General features: G+C 35.5%; 2 protein-coding genes across 2 annotated transcripts; both read left to right on the forward strand.

Annotated features, from left to right (window-relative positions):
* The first annotated feature begins 8,124 nt into the window (after window positions 1-8,124).
* On the forward strand, window positions 8,125-10,129 carry LOC111021506 (ethylene-responsive transcription factor ABR1-like). The gene is made up of 2 exons (XM_022298498.2): window positions 8,125-8,647; window positions 9,460-10,129. The coding sequence occupies exons 1-2, from the start codon at window positions 8,254-8,256 to the stop codon at window positions 9,960-9,962; spliced, it is 897 nt and encodes a 298-aa protein (XP_022154190.1). The 5' UTR covers window positions 8,125-8,253; the 3' UTR covers window positions 9,963-10,129.
* Window positions 10,130-15,387: 5,258 nt separating this feature from the next.
* Window positions 15,388-16,017, forward strand: LOC148212800 (uncharacterized). Its single transcript, XM_088120923.1, has one exon. The coding sequence runs from the start codon at window positions 15,388-15,390 to the stop codon at window positions 16,015-16,017; it is 630 nt and encodes a 209-aa protein (XP_087977049.1).
* The last annotated feature ends 4,891 nt before the right edge of the window (window positions 16,018-20,908 follow it).

Genomic DNA, 20,908 nt, shown 5'->3' on the forward strand with positions numbered 1-20,908 from the left:
AGTAGAGTGGCGGTGAAGAGGTGACCCTGAATTAATTAGGATGCTCAAAGGTCGAGGAAGGGTTTCAATTTTAAATTTTGTAAATTCAAGGTGCAATTTTATCCCTTAGGAAAGTTTGAAGGTTTAATTTTTACTATTTATTGAAGGTTTAAGGGTCCAATTTCTTCACTTATGAAAGTTAGAGTTTAATTTCTACAATTGAAAGTTTAGGAATGTAATTGTAACAACTAACATACTTCATGGATGGTTTTTACGATTTAGACTTTTATTTATTTATGGGAACATTCCTTTTAGACAAAAAGTAGATAAGAGTTAGCAAATGCTTTCTTACCAAGTGAAAACAAGATGAAGTGAATTAATGATATTTTTTAGAGTAAGTTGTCAGTCAATCATTTTAAATAGTTTTTTTTAACAAGAAATGCACAAATTGAATGATTGAACCTCTAGTCTCTAGGCGAGGAGCAAGATAACGAGAGTTATGTTCATGTTGGTAATTGTTATAGAGAATAAAAACGATCTGAAATGAGACAGGAAATTGAAGCCTAAGATCATCGGGGGAGACCGGCCTACGACGTAACGGGCCGACCCGTGCCAAAAGACAACCTAGGGCCGAGGCCATCACGGCGCCTCGATACCGACCCCACCTCGACACTGAGGCCATCACGGCGTCGAGGCGCCGACCCACCTCCGCGTTGAGACCTCCTCGGCGCCGAGGCGCTGGCTTCTCACCTTGGCCTTCGGGCCAAGGTACCATTTTGGCTTCCTTCGCTCAAATCTACATCAAGAGGTTAAACACACCTGTTCGGAGCCGAGGCCAGCATCCACCCTCTTCTGCTCATTATCAATCATTGGACCTTGCAGCTCCGAATTAGGGCTCGACTACAGAAGGTTCTGGACCATCCTCACAGTTATAAATAACAGTGCAGCCTAACCCTGCAAAGACAAGTAACATCTTGAAACCTACTATTTCTCAACTCCCATTTCCTAACTTAGGCATCGGAGCCCGTGTGACTAAGGTCACACCGATTTAGATCGGTTTGGTTTTGCAGGTATCAGTTCCCGTGTCATCGAGTTAGGTGTGTGCAGGAAGGAAGATCGGAGGGTCGAAATCCACGCATCAACAGTAATATTTTAAAATGTTAAAATATAGTTTAAGATATTGTTGTGATTATTAATTATAGTTTATCAAGAACTCATTCAAACCAATCAATAATGTTCAGTAATTGTTTGTTCAAAATTGACTAAGTCTAGACATAGCTGATAATTTAAAAAAAAAAAAGCTTTTTTTTTTTCCTTTTGACTTCAACAAATGTAGGATGGAGAACCGAAACCTCAAATGAAGATAAATGATAATCCTATCGCTAGTAAACTATGGCCAATAAATTAACTTTTACCTAATTAATAGCATTTAATCCAAATAGTTAATTCCTCAAGAAGACTTAACCGTTTCTAATAAATTCAAAACTTGTTTATATTAACTCGAGACTAGCTCAACAAGTTAAGATCACATGTATCTCTGTTAAAATTTAAAAGGTCTTATATTCGAACCTCACTCCGCACATATTGTTGTACTAAAAACACTTAAAAGACTTATTTATTACAATAAACTGAATTGGATACCAATCTCTTTTATAAGAAAGAGTTAGTATTAATAGATATATATATTCTTTAGTTTCATATATAAGTATATGAAGAAACAAAAGACCAAAGGGCCATCTTGAACTAAATATTCAAACCAATCGAATAAAATCCAGTTCCATCGAGCAAGTCTAAAATAATTTAGTTAGACTCTTCTCGTCGTCTTAAATAATTTAGTCAAGTCTCCTTGGGATAGCGCAGTAACAAATAAATGCTTGGATCCTGAGGGCACCACTTATTTTGAGATGTCAAAGTTCGACCTCTGCACTGGTCACATTTGTTCAGTCCAAACAATGAATCTCGATTAGTGGGATCTAATAACGTAAGTCACACGATATCAATTTCGAAAAATAAAAAAATAAAAATAATTTAGTCAAAAATCAATCCAAATCAAATGAATGTAGCTCCCCCTCGACTATGTAATTTTAGGGTGAACCCAATATAACTCAAGTTGGGAAACCCTAATAAAATGATAAAAAGCAATAGGTGGGGCAAATTGGTGTAAAGACCTTATGGCCAATTTGCCATAATAATATATACTTTTTTCTTTTTTATAAAATTAGCAATAACAATAATAATAATAATAATAATAATAAGGTTTTGGATATTTGATGTCGGTCCTTAGTGAGAGCTACTGGCCAAAAGCTTCAACTTGCTTTGCCTTCCTAGCTAGTTGTAGTTCTACTTGTAGAGTGCAAGTCAAATTTTAAATAATAGAAAAAAAAAATCGACCAAATCCATTGAATTGAATTGAATTGGTCCGATAGAGTTTTGAATAATCTACCATAATTGGTTGAGTTTTGAAGTTTATCAGTCAATTGGGTTTTGATGGATTTTGATTTGGTTTTGGTTTGAGTTATTTTAGGACCTCTTTGGCAACGTTTCGTTTCTTATTTTTCGGTTTTTTTGTTTTTAAGAAATAGAAAACAAAACTGAAAATGGTTGTCAATTTTTTGTTTTTCGTTCTCTAAAATTTTAAATTAAAAAAGTAAAATATTTATATTAAAATTTTTATGTTGTCTAGTTTTTTAATATTTATTACGCGTTTTATAAGTCATAATGTTCTTATTTGTGTTTTAAAAAAATAAAAAATAAAACAAGAAACTTGATTATGTTGTTTCTCAAATTTCTACCTAATTTTAGAAACATTTTCTTAAAATTGAGGAATGAGAAAAAAAAAATGACTGAGACACTTATATTTCTAAAATACTAGAGCAACAAACAACAAACAAAAAATAACAAATAACGGTAATGTCAATAGACAAGCCTTTAGGACCCATGACCATTTTGTTTTCAGTTTTTTAAAAAATAAGAAAAAAAAAGTAGTTTTCAAAATTTTTGTTTTTCAAAATCTGATTTTTTTTTCTAATACTCAACTTTTTTTATTTTCAATAGTTATCTCTAAAACATTTCTTTCTCACTCTAAAATTTTTTTATTTCTAAATTTCTCTCTAAAATTTTCGTACTTTGAATATTTTTTATTATTTGTCTGTCTTCAAAATTTTCTATTTTATTCTATTAAATAAATTTTTCTCTACAAAATTTATTTTTCTATCTTTAAAATTTTTCGTATTTTTGAATATTTATTATTATTTGTCTCTTTCTCTCCAAATTTTTCATCTCTATATATTTTTACTTTTTTTCTCTCTCTACAATTTTCATACTTTGAATATTTATTATTATTTGTCTCTCTCCAAATTTTCATCTCTAGTATTTTTTTTCTTTTTCTAATAGATCAGTTTCATTTTTCTATCTAAAAATTTAAAATTTTTTTGAACTTTTTTCTTTCTAAAATTTCGTCTTTTATAACTTTTCTTTTTAATCTATTTTTCCATCTTCTTTTCTCATTCAATTTTATTTCACTGTAACTTTTATTTATCTCTGTATTTATTTATTATCTCTAAAAATTATATTTTGAATCTTGTTTTTATCTCTAAATTTTTTCCACTATAATTTTTCTTTTTCGCATATTTAGGTCCCAAAAATAGAAAATGCATGTCTCAACAATGTCCCGATTCCATTTTTTCAATAATTAATATATATTTATGATGTTTTTTTTAATTCTAAAAATAATTAAAAAACAATTATAAAACCAATAACTTTTCTTGAGAACATCTCTCAGACCAAAGAATAAGGTAGAGACGTGGATTAAAAATTTTCACGGGCACAAGAATGGAGGATAGCATTCTCACTTGCACCCACACATTGTCATCTCTACTCTACATAGAATTTTCTCTCTTATTTTCAATTTTCTAACTTTTTAAAAACGTGAAACTAAAAATGGTTACCAAATATGTTTGGTCTGTTTTTCAAAAACAAAAAAAAACAAAAAATGGTTATCAAATATATATGGTTTTTGTTTTTTAAAAACAGAAAACTAAAAACAAGAAAAACAAAAAACCAAAAATAAAAATGGTCATCAAACGACCCTTAGGGTCCCTTTGATAACCATTTTAGTTTTTGGTTTTTGGTTTTTATTGTTTTTAGTTTTTGGTTTTTGGTTTTCGGTTTTTAAAAAACAAAAACAATATATGTTTGATAACCATTTTTTGTTTTTTGTTTCTAAAAAGTTAGAAAATTGAAAATACATATTAGAGAGAGAGATTTTTATGTAGAGTAGAGACCACAATGGTATGGATGCGAGTGAGGATGCTCTCCCCCATTATTGTGCTCGTGAAAATTTTTAGTCTCCATCTCCAACTCATTCTTGGGTCCGAGAGATATTTTCGAGAAAATTATCGGTTTTATAATTGTTTTTAATTATGTTAGAATTTATGTATAAAAAAGTGTAATAAATATATATTAATTATTTAAAAATGGAATCGGGGATGGGGACGGGGTCGGGACATGCATTTCTTATTTTTGGGACCTGGCCCTACGTGGATTTTTGTCATCCGCTAATGTGACATGAAAATACAAGAGATGTAAATAAACTTTTTGAAGATAAATTTTAGAGAGATAAATAAAAAGATTTAGAAAAAAAAAATAGTGGAAGAAAAGTTCAAGACAAAAAGACAAATTTTAGAGAAAACAAGTAAACTCGAGAGGAAAACAGATGTTAAAGGAAAATAAATAAATTATAAAGAAAGAGAAAAATTATAGTCGAACCAAATTTAAAGATAAAAACAAAATTCAAAATATAATTTTTAGAAAAAATAAATAAATACGAAAATAAATAAAAACGAGAAAATAAAATATAATTTTCAAAGGAAAAAATAGATTACGAAGAGAAAGAAAAATTATAAAAGATGAAATTCTAGAGAGAAAAAAATTAGAAAAAATATTAAATTTTTAGAGAAACAAATGAAACTGGTATGTTAGAAAAAAAATACAGAAATTTGGAGAGATATCAATAATAATAAATATTCAAAATATGAAAATTTTAGAGAGAAAAAAATAAAGTTTGTAGAGAGAAATTTAGAAATAAAAAAATTTTAGAGTGAGAAATAAATTTTTTAGATATAAATATGAAAAAAAAAATCAAGTATTAGAAGAAAAAATCAGATTTTCAAAAACAAAAACTTGTTTTTGAAAACTACTTTTTTTTGTTGTTTTTGAAATTTACATAGAATTTCAAAATGGTTGTTGAAAACAAAAGACAGAAAATTGAGTTGGTTATCAAACAACCTGTTTTGGAAAAACTAAAAACTAAAAACCGAAAACCAAAAATAAGATGGTTATCAAATGCCCTTAATAATCGGTTTTTAGTTCGAATGAGTGGTTTGGTTCTCTTTGAAAATATAATAATAGGCCGGCCTAGTATGTAGATTTAAATCCTATTTTGATATCTAAACTATATTCTACTCTATTTTCGGTAGTTTTAGATCATAATCAAGTTTTTATGATTAACTTTTTTTTCAATAAAATATTTAACAAAAACTTAACATATATACACTTTTTTCATTTACTTGAACATAGATATTTATATGATTAAGTATTTGAAGTGATCACTAAGTTGGGTGATGGGCTTTCGAACCAATTTGAGTTCTTGTTAAACGATTAATAAAAAATTAACCGAAAGAATTAAAATTGTGTGTCATATGCATACATTTACAAATTAAACCACAATATTTTAGAGTTCAAGCAATTAAAATATAAAGACTAAATATATGTTTTAGTCGATAATATTTAAGTGTTTTTTTTCAATTTAGTCCTTTGTTTAAATAGTTTCAATTTAGTTCCTTGTTTTTTAACATTTTTTCAACCGGACCTTTTCTATTTGGTAAATATTAAATTTAGTTGATAACAAAACTTACCTGACATGATACTTAATAAGTAGTAGAAATTTAAAAGAGAAATTAGGACATTTGAAAGATGAAAGTTGCTAATTGATCCTCGTCGAGAAAACATGGTAGAAATTTCTGAATTTTCTTCTCTCTATTTTCTTTTGATATCCATGAGTGTATGGGTGAGCTTACACGCACCTCAACTAATTTTACCGGACAGCCAGAAAACACATAAAACTTAATTCTTAAGATAAGTGGCCATCATGAGGTTTTAAAATCATTCTTCTCAACTCACCGTAGCCGTTTTGGACCAATAAACCACTTATGATGGTTGACTTTTCTCCTCCTAAACCAGCTAAACTTCTCTCATAAGTTTCAATATACTCACTAATTATCATGTCATGTAAGTTTATTACAACCAATTTCAACATTCACTGCCCGTGACAAAAATAATATAATTGAAAAATATTAAAATGGAAAGGTCTAAGTTAAATTTTTAAATAATAGAAATTACATTTTAAAAAATCACCGAACTAAAACATATATAATAAAATATTAGGTATGAAACAAGTGAAAAAAAAGGTTGGTTTACACGGTTTGTTATGTTTGACCACAAACCCCAAAATTGATGGCTAAGGCATAATACTTCCTCTTTCCACTTGCCAAACACCTTTTTTTTCTTCATTACAGCACAAAAGATAGTCACACTCAAAAAAAGAAAGAGAAAAAAAAACTTTTTTAATGCTTATTTATTTTTATTTTATTTTTTATCCTACCCATCTTTCATTTTCTATATTTCTCTCTTTTGTTTGTCAAAAATTTAGTGGCGGTCATAGGTCAACTAGAAATGAGTGCTGCTAAGTATTATTCAAGTTGGTTATGATTTAAAAGCTTTAATTTAGTATTTATGGTGGGAGTGTTAGTCAAAATTTCGTCTCTATAGTTTAGTCAAACTTTATAAATCATCTTTGTGATTGTCATTATTCACATATCCTTAAAATGTGTTAGTTGATTATGTTAGAATTTAGGGTGGAGTAAAAAATAAAATAAAATAAAATAGATCGATCTTTCGAGTGAGCAAAATACAATTTAGGAATGACGTATGAGATTTAACTAAACTACAGGAACCAAATTAAAACTTTTTCGGGACTAAATTCTTAAATCATTTAGCTGACAAGTGACAACTAGAGAGTAAATTGCAACGTTAATAAAAAAATTTATGTCTATGTCTGAACAGAATGTTGATGTTGAAGACTATTGTTAAAAAAAATTATTCGTATTTTATTTTCGTATAAATTGTAAATAATTATTGTTAATATTGGTAATATTTTTTTGGTATTTTAAAAAGGGTCTATTAATTTAATCCCTTATGCCCAAACTTTTAATTTATGAAAATATGGATCAGAATTTGACTTAGATAAAGAAGGTTGCGGCAAATGCTCATCTTCCTGCAGATAGAGTTGGAAATTTTATATTCTAATTTTTTATTTATATAATGTTGGGGTAGAAAACTAACCTTGCCACGTGCCGAACAAAGAAAAGTCGGAAGGCTTAAGGTCTTATCTCAGAGCGATCTTGGGAGTGACTGACCTTCCATACTTAACCGCAAACGCTGTAGCAATTCTCTCTCCTGCAATGAAGGTGTGACCCATATTTGATCTTTGGCACCCGACAAACCTAACTTTCAGGATGACACTAACAACTGCTCGTTGGATGGCCTGTTGGACTCACAACCTATAAATATAGGGTCTCACTTCCGCATCAGGTATCACATTCTATCTAGCTCAGACTCCATATTAAAGTCAAGCTAAAACCGACCTGAGCATCGGAATGTTTGGCTCTTTTGTGCATGTCTTTTTTTGTCCAAAACGTTCAATCACTCTATTAGATATCAAATATATGAATTAAATTTACCCTATCCATTCGCTTAAGCTTTTGGATTGAGTGTGGTGGTTTATTGATCTTTTTAAGATGGTATCAAAGCGGGAAGTCTTGAATTTACCCATCTTTGAGACTCTTCCAACTATCAACCTATTGTCATGTCGTGTCAATACAAGTGATATTTTATATTTCATCAAATTTTATGTTGTACTATGGGTATTTGTCTGTTATTCAATATCGAATTCACAAATATATGAAAACGTTCATGAAAATATCGACAAAAATTAAGTTCCCAACCCGATGTTGACGTGAGAGAGAGAAGTACTTGTGGAAGAAGTTGTGTTAGTTTTAAGGGCATAAGAAGGAAGCCAAAGTTATGGGCTATCTTCCCCCATAAGGCTTTGTGATGGGATCAATGGCGGTGCTTATTAAAATAGTGCTTTTGGCTATTTTCAAAGTCATAGCCCATAGCCAACTTGCAGTTTGCTTTGTACACCAATATAAATAAATGGCTCAACAACACAACACACGCAGCAAAATTTCAAAACCAATTTTTCCAGCCACAGTTCCAAAATTCCATCTTTTTTTTCATTTGATGTGTATTATTATTGTTACTACGAAGGTGGCGAATTCTTCAAGAGATAATACAAATATTAGAGAGCATAAGGAATGGCCTTATTCTTCTTCTTCTAATATCTTGTCTGGTTTTAACAGAGAAGCAGAGACCTCTGTTATCGTCTCGGCCCTCACCCATGTCGTCGCCGGTGATGCCCCCCACCGCGTCGGGGGCGCTCCGTCGTCGTATTCGAACAAGAGAGGGCGTGATGAAGATGAGGAAGACGATGTAATTACAAGGCCTATTTCTGGCGCTGCTTCTTCTTATTCTCCACATGCTTTCACAGGTAAAATTATGTATTCTTTGAATTTGTTTCTTCTTTGATTTCATCAACCTGACCACTCAATCTTCATTTCAAAACAATATCTTCAAACTAATAGTTTAACCATGTAATATTATAAACTATAATTTCTTTTTTCTAGCCAGCGAAAAATGAGTTTAGCTTGTTTTCTCTATAAAGATGGGAAGTTCAATCTTTAATCTTTCAGCTCTTTGGTGAAGTGTTTTTTCCAGTTTTACTTCCTCTCTTGTTTAAGAATTTTTTTTTTTCCTTTTATAAAGAGAGGTGACATAATATTTTAGTAAGTTTTACTAGAAAAAAAAATTAGACCATTTAAAGGAGAAAGTTGAATTTTCTTTTCCAAACTTCTCATAAATTTTAAAGAGTAACAAAAAGCCATAAAACCCTTTCATTTCTTATTTTCTATCTCTAAAAGTTAGTTTTGTTTTTGAAGCTTTTCACCAACATATTTAAATTTTTAGTTAAATTTCTATATATATATATTTATTTATTCTCGTGGGTGTCAAAATTCAAATTTTGATTTTGAAAATATCTATAAAAAGATATAACAAACAAAACAACACTATTTCTAATTAAACTTAATCGAAACAACTTATCCACTTAATAACAAATTTAAACTAATTTTGAAAGTGAGTAATTGATACCTTCCTCCAACTACGAGGGTGTGAATTTAAACTTCTATTTCCACATGTTGTACTACCTCAAATCTCGAGAAAAATAGTACATTTATTACTAAACGGATAAGTAATGGTAAATTTTCAAGTATATTTGATTGATTGTATTGGATTGTGTTGTAGAGAGTGGGAGAAATGCGGCGGCCGGCGGCGAGACCAGCACGGCGGTGGTTTACGAGTACGACAGAGAAACAAGCCGGAATAATGATGAGGGGATGGCGGCGATGAGGAGATACAGAGGAGTGAGGCAGCGGCCGTGGGGAAAATGGGCGGCGGAGATTAGGGACCCATTTAAGGCCGTCAGAGTTTGGCTCGGCACTTTCGACACGCCGGAATCCGCCGCCCGAGCCTACGACCAAGCCGCCCTCCGATTCCGAGGCAACAAGGCCAAACTCAACTTCCCCGAAAACGTCCGCCTCCGAACCTCACCCCCGGCCACAGCCACCGCCACCGCCCCCTACGACGTCGTTTCCCCCCACGCCAATCTCATCTCCTTCTCCGACGTCGTTTCGCCAAATCCCACGTCGTCATCCTCCTCCGCTTTCTACGGCGGCGGCGGAGCCGGAGATTTGGGATTTTCGGTGCCGAGATGGCCGGAAATTAATGATTACAGCTCACCAGAATAGGTTCAATGTTTTCATTTTTTTTTTCGGATTTTGTTTTCACATTCTGATTAAGAAAAAATAGCAACAAATTGATTGAGCTATTAGCTGTCTTTTTCCCTTTTTTTTTCAATGAAAATGATTTCTTGGTTTTGGTGGTTTGAATCCAATTTTGAATTTTGAATTTTGAATTTTGTGTTCTTCTTTTTTTATATGTTTGGAATATTCTATTTGGTTTTTCTTTTTCTATTTTTTAATGAAAGAATTGTAATAACCTCGTTACCCAATGCCTCTAAACTTAAAAATATTACATTAAGTTGATAAATTGATGCTATTTTTTCAATTGTAGCTTATTATGATTTCAAAAAAGCTGCTATGGTGAAATCGGTGGACATGTTGTTCTTAGGAAGTAGTGCTAGAACGTCTCAGGAAGGAGTGCTAGAACATCTCGATTCGAGTCTAAGTGGTAGATTCTCTTCCTCCATAAAGTAATAGTTGACATATAGTTTTTAGTTCAACCATATGTGAAATGGGATTTGTTGGTGAAGTTATAATATCTTAATCAATTGATTTATATTTGAGTTGGAACTTATATAAGAATTGATATGATTAAACACCTTCAAACTTTAATATTGCTATAATTTTATACAAAATTTCATAATTCTATAAAATTTGAAAATTACAATATTAACCATGGTTTAAAAAATTTAACAACACCAACTAGGACATTGACCCAAACTAATAATACTTAGGTGCTGACTTACTGACTAGTCAGCACCTAACTTCATGCACAGCTTAAAATCCGACAATTTTTTATATATATATATATATATATATATATATATATATATATATATATATATTATCTATTACTTTGTGCATTCATTTCTCCCTCCTACATGTTAAAAATTTAATGGTGGTCAGTTAAAGATAGATGATGCTATCAACAATTAAATATTTTTTGGAAAAAAAATCAATACATAAAAAAAGAAAAAAGACAAGTATCTAAATCAATCTCTTTGCACCCTAAGTTTCATAATATCCGTAAAAATTATCTTTAAAGTTTAGTGACTAAATTTATAATTTTATATAAAAGAAAAAAGATATATAATTCAACATTTCATTATGAAAACAAAAATAAATAAATACAAAAAGTCCAAAAACAAAAATAAAGTTTTAATATATGAATTTTTTTTTCCCTTTTTAATATGAGTGAAGTCAAATTGAAGAATATGGTTTTAGTTAATTACGGTTTATCCAAATAAAGTTCAGTTTCATTCAAAGATAACGAATGCCTCTCTGACTTGTTTGCTATAAAATAATAATAATTAATACAAAAGGTCAAAGCTGACAATTCCGTTAAAATAATAATAATAATAATTTGACCTCAAAATAGTACTCTTAACTTTTATGGACCAAATCACCGCAAAAAGAAAAAAAAAGGTAAAAAATGTGTGGACCAAAATTGTCCATGAATATGCCTCTGACTAATAATAATAATAATAATAATTATTATTATTATTATATATTTGTAATTTCTTTAAATAAAATTAAAACATATTCCCAAAATTACAGCCATTAACATGCAATAATTATGGTGATGGTGACACTTATATGTAAACTATTACCGGTGAAATTATCATATCCACTGGTATAAATTTGGTTTGTCGTGACCGTTGAAAAATATCATTAAATTCTTTTTTGACATTTTTTTTTCTGATGATACTTATTCTCTCGTCACCAAAGGTATTCGTGACGTTAAACGTCACGAAAAATAGATTTCGTGACGGTTAAAAATATTACGAGAAAATGAGTTCTTCGTGGCAGTTAAAAAATGTCACAAAAATGGCTTTGGTAACGATTAAAAAACATCACGAAAAAAGAGAATACGCAACGATTCCAAATTTCGTGATGGTTGGGCCAATGGTAGTTCACACGAAATGAGATTAAGCAAGCAATGTGGATTGAATCGGTCGAGCCAAGCCGCTCGGATTGAACCACCCAACCAGACCTAGTTGAGTCAATCCACCTAAATCAATTCAAATAGACTGTTTTTGTTAATTAGAGGAGATCAAGTTGGGACGCGAGGTACATTCAACGGTCCTACTTTTGCTATTCTTAATTGACTCTTTGTCTGAATTAGGCATGAGAGTGTGTTGGGCTTAGCATCACATACATATGTGTATATCGACTGTGTGTACAAGTGTTCGTTGGAACATTCAATGTCGGAGTCGGGATCCAAATCTTACATCAACATATAAACTAATATTTTATTTTTTAGGAAATTAATTCCAACATCTAACTTTTAAGAAAGTTAATATCTGTTTTAAGAAATTACATTAGATGGTAAACTAATTATATAAATGTCAAAATAAAAATATGTATTTTTATTTTTTTGAATTTTGGCATGAATTTTATAAATGTAAGCAATATATTTGAAAAACAAAAGAGAAATATGCTAAACACGCTTGGTTATCTTGTAGCAATGAAATAATAACAATAATATAGTAACATCTTTGTTTAGAGAAAAATATATTTCTTTTTAAGACAATTGTTATACAGAGGAAAAACGACAAAGCAACAAGTCAACCAAGCAGGAGAGGAATAGAGAGGCCACCGGAAGAACCGGACCGAGCCGACCAAGGCTCAGTCCCGACTCGGGCTCGGCCCATTACCAAGACCGGTAATCGCCCTCTTCTGATCTCCATGCACCTTGGGCTTTGCAGCAACGAACTAGGGCTCCTTTAGACTAGTATGGAACCTTCCAAGCGACTATAAATAGGCCATCTAACCTAACCCTAAGGTAAGCCGAGTTCTACACTTGAATTCAATTACTCAACCACCTCCCTTGCTAACTTAGGCTTGGAGCTCGTGTGACAAGAGTCACACCGGTCTAGCCATGTTCGGTTTTATAGGTTTTTGATTCCCTGATAATCAAGCTTGGTGCGAACCTCGGAAGGAACCGGGAGAGCACAATCCACACATCAACAATTGGCACTGTCTATAGGGACAAGAAACAAGCCGTATAGTCGAACAAGCATGACGCCGGAAAGAAGTCCACAACGCTCTGATAATGACTACCATGCAAGGAGAAAGTTAAACTTAGGTGACCCCCAGATAAGAGGATCCGAGGGCGAGGTGAATTGACAGAACTTGGAACGCCAGGAACGGCCGCCTGAGGTGCCTACAATAATAGCCCCTAAACAGCTCCAAAATCAGTTCGCAACCTTGGAAAAAAAAGGTAGAGGGCATGTTTCAGCGCATGACTCAGCCACTTCAACAATTAGAACAACGAGAGGCCGGCGACGTACCCCTCGTCAGAAACCCTCGAAAGGGAAAAGGCCCAGTAAAGAGTGAGGCCGAAGAATCAACGAACAGTGTAGGGAGCAGGCTGAGGCTAAGAGGAAATATCAAACAACGAACTCAGATTTTCGACTCCCGAGGCCAGCAAAAGGGCAAAAATCGATAGAAATCCCTGATACCAGATGGGGGCAAGAGCAACCAAGATAAACAACACGTCGAGCCCATAGACCTCGACAAAGACAAACTGGCAGATCGGCCCGAGTTATCTGAAAAGCAATAAAGTCAAAAAGAGAAGGGGTTCGATCTCGAAGAGCTACTGGATCAAGTCGACTCGTCATTTACAGACGAAATCATGGAGGAAAAGGTCCCTAAGGTAAGCCGAGTTCTACACTTGAATTCCATTACTTAACCACCTCCCTTGCTAACTTAGGCATCGGAGCCTGTATGACAAGAGTCACACCAGTCTAGCCTTGTTCGATTTTGCAGGTCTTCGATTCCCTGATGATCAAGCTTGGTGCGAACCTCGGAAGGAACCCAGAGAGCACAATCCACGCATCAACAATTGGCGCTGTTTATGGGGACGAGAAACAAGCCGTATAGTTGAACAAGCATGACGTCGAAAAGAAGTCCACGACACTCTGACGATGACTATCATGCAAAAAGAAAGTTAAACTTGAGTGACCCCCAGATAGGAGGATCCGAGGGCGAGGCGAATCGACAGAACTCGGAATGCTAGGAAGGCCCGCTTGAGGTGCCTACAATAATAGCCACTGAATAGCTCCAAAATCAGTTCGTAACCTTGGAAGAAAAAGTAGAGGGCATGTTTCAGCACATGACTCAACTACTTCAACAATTAAAACAATGAGAGGCCGGCGACGTACCCTTGTCAGAGACCCCCAAAAGGGAAAAGGCCCAGTAGAGAGTGAGGCCGAAGAATCAACGAATAGTGTAGGGGAGCAGGCTGAGGCTAGGAGGAAACATCAAACGACCAACTCGGATTTTCGACTCCCGAGGCCAGCAAAAAGGCAGAAAGCAATAGAAATTCCAGGTACCAGATGGGGGCAAGAACAACACAGATAAACAACACGTTGAGCCCATAGACCTCAACAAAGACAAACCGACAGATCGACCCAAGTTATCTGAAAAGCAATAAAGTAAAAAAGAGAAGGGGTTCGATCTCGAAGAGCTACTGGATCAAGCCGACTCGCCATTTACTGAAGAAATCATGGGGGAGAAGGTCCCTCCAAAATTCAAGCTACCAACGGTGAAACAATTCGACGGGTCGGCCGATCCGGTAGACCACCTTGACGCCTACCGAGAACGGATGGACATTTACGGGGTGTCCGAGGCGATCAGATGTCGGGTGTTCTCGACAACTTTGAGTTGGTGGGCCAGGGCATGGTTTCGATAATTGAAGCGAGGTTTGATCTCGAGCTTCAAGAGCTTGGCCAGGGCATTTGTGACCCAATTTGTAGGAGGATGAAGTCGAAGCCGACCCATGGCTTATCTTCTGACCATCAAGCGGAGAGCAACAGAGAGCTTTCACGACTAGCTTTCACGACTATGCGTCTCGGTTGAGGGTCTCACGGATGCAGTGTCACTCCTAACTTTCATGTACGGCATCAGGGATGAACATCTTTCATTCTCTTTTGGGAAAAAGACGCCGAGCACCTTCTCTAAAGCGCTGAGCTGAGCTCAGAAATATATGAGCGTTGAGGAGTTCTTCCACTCAAAGAAGGAGCCAGGGGGAAAACGATCCGACCAAAAGAGTGAGAAGTCTGAGGATAAACCACAGTCGTTGAGATGGGAGAAGAGAGATTGGATTAGTCAGAAGGATCTACCTCGGAAGTTCGAGAAGTATACCCCAACTACAGTCCCACTCGAACAAGTACTGATGGAGATCAAAGATCAAAAGTTGCTCAAATGGCCAGAGATGATGAAAGCACCTCCAAGTAAAATAAGTAAAGGGCAATATTGCCTTTTCCACCAAGACCACGACCATGCTACTCAAGATTGCTTTGATCTCAAAGAATAAGTGGAAAGACTCATCCGGATATGATATCTCAAAGAGTATGTGGAGGATCCTAAAGCGACGCAAAATGGTGAGAACTACAGTAAGTCGCTCGCTCGAGTAATCCGAACAATAATGGGAGGCCTAGTAGAGAGAGAATCTTGCAGAAAGAGAAAGGCAAGCATACAAGAAACGAGGACGAGCCACGGACAACATGAGATTTACCATGCATTTGTTACAGAACAACAGGCAAGAATCGAGTTCTCAGATGATGAGGCAACTCACTTCCTCCACCCGCATAACGACGCACTGGTCATCACTTTAAAAATAGCCAATGCAGAGGTGCATCGGATCTTGGTAGATGGGGGCAGCTCAGTAGATATCATTTCCTTGACAACCTACAAAGCTATGGATCTAGGAGAGAAATGGCTTAAAAGTAGCTCGGCCCCACTAGTGGGGTTTGGAGGAGAACAAGTCATCCTTGAAGGGAGAATAGAATTGTCGATGACGTTCGAAAGCTGGCCAAAAAGGATCACTAAAATGGTAGATTGTTTGGCCGTCGACTATACATCCTCCTATAATGGTATATTAGGAAGACCAACAATGCGCATGCTCAAATCAATACCATCCACGTACCAACAGTCGATGAAATTCCCAATACCTGGTGGGATAGACAAGATCAAAGGAGAGCAACGAGTATCACGTGAGTGCTACTATGCCTCTATGAAGAGCAACGATAGGGCTTCTACTACTGGTGGCCATTGATTTCTTCATTCAACCAACAAGTATAGGATAGGTTTAAGATTCTTGCATTTTGTTTCTAGGATTATTGGTTTTTACGTTATCAATAAAGTATCCACTGCCTACATACTTGAGTACTCCCTATCAACTTTTTTGTGTACTCCTCAAGTAGGGGGTATTATAGTACATCAATCTATATCGATCGACAAGAATTGGAAAGAACAATTAAAGATCTCAAGCATGGTAAAAGCAAAAGCGGGTCACGTGACCTAGCGCAGTTAAAACACAAGATGGAACAAAATCAAAAGTCAAATGATAGCAACTAAAGGTACAAAATCATTGGCCATAGCCAAAGGGTTAAAAGCTATGAGAGATAAAGGCAATGAAAATCAGCTCCATCAAAGTTAGAGCCATAAGCCAATAATTTTTCGTAATAGAGAATTGATTGATAATTTCAAAGGTAGCTACAAATAAAGACAAAACAACGTTGTTACATAAAAGCGATCAACGCAGACAAAGTAGATTGTCACCCTCCTACTTGTCGTCATCATCATCATCCATGTTGTCAGGGGCATCACGCTCGACTTTAAAGTGCTCCTGGAGAAAGGAGTAGTCAATGTTGGGATGCTCAGTAGCAACTTGGCGAAGAGACCTAACCACACTCCATAGCAACATTCTGCAAATCAACATACTCCTGCATTTTCCTGAATTCTCCGGCCAAGAATTCAAAGTCCGAGAGCCAAGCATTGGCTTCATCAAGCCTCCTCTACAGGTTGGCAAGCTCATCTCAGAATTTTCTCTTCTTAGTTTCCAACTCACGTCGAGCGCTCTCCAGGAGGCTATTGACCTGATCCAAGGAGGAGAGAGCTTGATCCAACTCCTCCCGAGGGGCATAACGACAGCGAAGGTGGTTGATCTCATCGACAACTCGACTCGAGAACACCACCAGACAATTAAAAACCTACCAAAGGCATAAACCAACGTTAAGTGAAAATACTACGACAGGTACTTAAAACTACAAATGTTCACCTGGTGGAGGTCGCTAAGGCATGTATTGATGTTGTGCTGAGAATTCGACAAGCCAAAATCCGACCCACTTGATGAATCTCTGAGCCCTTGCCAAAGGCTAAAAACCCTCTCTAGGTAAACTGCTTTGTCCACATCAGCGTTGTACGGACCAAAGAAAGGGAAAATTGAAGCGTGGGAGGAGATCCCTAGATGACCGCGAAAAGAAGAAGGGGTAGACGTCCCTTGAAGCTTAGCAGAATGCTGGGGTGCTATGGAAGGCATTAGAGGCTGAGCCTGTCGAGATGGGGAGTCTTCCTCAGTCAAGTCGGTCACCTTGATGTCTGAGGCCCGAATGGAGTCTGCCCTTGAGTTCCGAGCATTCCGGCGACACTCTCTTTCAAATAGAGAGGCGCTCCGTCTCGACATTTCTATAAAAAGGGGTGAAGGTGAAAATTGACCCTTACGCAAGATTTGGAATAATTTTTAGCGATTACCTGTTGGGGTAATGAGGGGGAGCCAAACCAAAGTCTACTAGATTTTGTTCCTTAACTAGATCCGGGCCCCAACGCTCAGTATCCGGCAACTGGATGACGGTGTGGTAAAAGTCGAACGCCTCGGCAGTAAGCTCACAATTACGAGGAACTGTCAACAAAGGAAAAAATATCAGAATAAAGATCTATGAAAAGCCCTGATAGAGCTCAGGAAACTACTTACCTAGCTCCATACACTCAGTCGGGATGGGAAAATGCAATCCTCTCTTGTCATGGACTAGCCAGTCGCCACCGACAAGGAACCATTCGTCCTTCCTGTGCTTCATTGAGGAATGACCCATAACAGGAATTTGATTCCGAGAGCTAACGTAAAAATGAAAATTATCTTCAAGGCTATGCTTGAGGAAATAGAGCGACATAAAATTGGTCGCGGTTAGAGGTTGTTCACCCCGAGGTAGGACCACAAAATGAAGCAACTAATAAGAGTATACCACCCGTTGAGAACAATTTGAGAAGGAGCTACTTGATTGAAAGCTAAGAAATTTTGAAGAAACAGAGGCAACGGCAAACGGACACCGAACTGGAACATGGCTACATAAAATACAACCTCTCCAGGGAAAAACCCGTCAATACTCTCTCCCAGATTCGGAAGACAATGCTAACTGAATCAGGAATGCGGTATTTCAAACGCAAACGACGTAGGTCCCTCACCGTAAGAGTGGAATTATCTACCCAAGATGGGCGGTAAGGTCGAGACCCAGATGAGGGGTTCGACAACGACCCGTCATCCGAAGAGGTCCATTCGAAATTAAGATCAGATGCCATAGTGGTAAGGAAACACAACAAAAGCTAAGTAAAAAAGAATTATACCTTAGTTGAAGGGATGATCGACATTGGAGGGCTTGAAGGGGGGTTAAATAGCCTTCAACATAGGAGCATAGCTCTCGACATGATGGTCTTTGACTATCGGTCTGAGGCCTGCTCGACTCGGTACCCGAGGAACTTGTGATCTTCTCGGTCACGGGTCCTACAGTGGGGGGATGGAACAATTCAACCGTGATCCTCTCAGGTCTCGCGATGAGGGGACAACTCTACTGGCTTGAACTTGGACTTCTATCATGAGACCGAGGCATGCTCGGCTAGGTACCCGGAAGCCCGTGACCTCCTCGGTCACGAACCTGGCATAATGTGGAAAGTCACGACAACTGTGGGGGCACGACAGTCGAGAAGGTCCTTCCTTTATGTCATCTAGCAAAATGTGAAAGGTTAAGTACGATCTGACTACCCCCTGGTAAAGCTCCTTGTTCGCGCGCTCCAACACTCCTATCAATATACTCCCACAATATACTCCCAAGGAGATGGAGACAAAATCAAAATCATCGTCTTGGGAGTAGGGGCAATTGTTATACAGAGGAAAAATGACAAATTAACGGGTCAACCAAGCAGGAGAGGAACAGAGAGGCCACCGGAAGAACTGAATCAAGTCGACCACGTCTCGATCCCGACCGAGGCTCGACCCATTGCCAAGCCCGGTAATCCCCCTCTTCTGCTCCATGCACCTTAGGCTTTGCAGCAACGAACTACGGCTCCTTTAGAGGGGTCTGGAACCTTCCAAGCGACTATAAATAGGCAATCTAGCCTAACCCTAAGGTAAACCGAGTTCTACACTTGAATTTCATTACTCAATCACCTCCCTTGCTAACTTAGGCATCGGAGCCCGTGTAACAAGAGTTACACCGATCTAGCCTTGCAGGTCTTCGATTCCCTAATAATCAAGCTTGGTGCGAACCTCTAAAGGAATCGGGAGAGCACAATCCATGCATCAACAACAACAAAAATCATAACTATATAGATATAATTTGCTTCAAAACCATACTCTTCTAGAAGAATATTGATAATAATTAGAAATATACTAAAATCAAGAAAGTTTTTGTGACTTTATAGAGTATATGTAAAATTATCACATTTACAAAATAATTAAAACATAAATAGTTACATTGTAGATAAGAAAGTTTGACAATAATATATATATATTTATTGACGACAAGACTTTATGGCATTCAAAATCGAACTAGGGAGAAAAATAGAAGATAACTATCAAATAGTAGTTCAATATCAATGAAAGGCAAAATATCAATAGACCACGAAAAATAAACATAACAATCATCTGTTGATGTAGGATTTGGATTAGGACTTCGACAAATACCTACAAACACAAAAGATCTTAACTTTGATTTGCAACACACTTCGATGCTTAAGTTAGACAATAGTTCAGTTTAGAATAACAAAAAATTATTGTTTTGTAGACCATATGTACCTTGCACTATATGTCTCTCTTCGAGTGGACCTGATCGAGTCTTGTTTGGTAGAACGGCTCAACCGAGTCGGATCTAATTAGGCGTGGTGTGTTTGGATCGGGTCTATCGATTCTAGAATGATTATAGAACAATTATTTGCAATAATAATTTAATGACTGTAATTAGTGAGAAAACTTATTGTGTATTATTGTGATTAAAGTTATTTTTTAACATCGAATCAAGCATAAGTGAATAGATAAGATATTTATTAATTACCATTTTGAGATTGAAGATTCAATTTTTGTCTCGCAGTTTGTTTAACTAAAGAAACATTTATTTGTTATTATTTTTTTAACTTTATTTTTTAGTAATATAACTAACTATTTAAGTACTTTGAATTTATAATTAAATACAAATTCTTAAACTAACGCCACTTCCTGTAATTAAACTTTAAAGAAATTCACTTCTCAAACCCAACAAAAAAAAAACTTTAAATTCCATTTTGATATTTTTTCTTTCGTTGAGTTCCTCAACAAACCTCACACAAGGTTAGGTTATTCTATGTGTGAAGCTGACTATTTCATTTTAGTCGTTAAAATTTGAACTTTTAAAATATCAAAATAGAACCTACAATTATAAAAGATTGGCGTAATCTCGAGTTTGGAATAAACCATTATACATCTGATATCATGTGTGTACTTTTTTTCTTTTAATTATTTCGTGACTTATATTATTGTTGTTATACCAAATCACTCATGTGGGAGGAAAATTTAAATAAACATCTATGGAATAAAATAGGCATTTTAATAATTTAAGAGCTGATATATAATAATCCTAAAAAATGAGAATTGCCTTTATTATTTACAAAGTGAGAGTTGGATGAAGACAATCAAATTTTTAATTTGTCTTTGATTTGATCAAACTTTGAAATTCTTTGTAGGAAGGTATTATGAAATCATTTTGCTTAGAATTTGAATCATAATCACATCCCATGATCATTGCTTGTACCTCAATCATTGCTTTCCCAAAAAAAAAAAGCATTTTTTTCACAATTGTTTTGAAAGGCATGTAGCCTTCGTCCCCTTGACTTTGTATTTCAAACTTTGAACCATTTCAATT

Source organism: Momordica charantia (assembly GCF_013281855.1).
Source record: "Momordica charantia cultivar OHB3-1 chromosome 2 unlocalized genomic scaffold, Mcharantia_2.0 BLBB01000002.1, whole genome shotgun sequence".
NCBI lineage: Eukaryota > Viridiplantae > Streptophyta > Magnoliopsida > Cucurbitales > Cucurbitaceae > Momordica > Momordica charantia.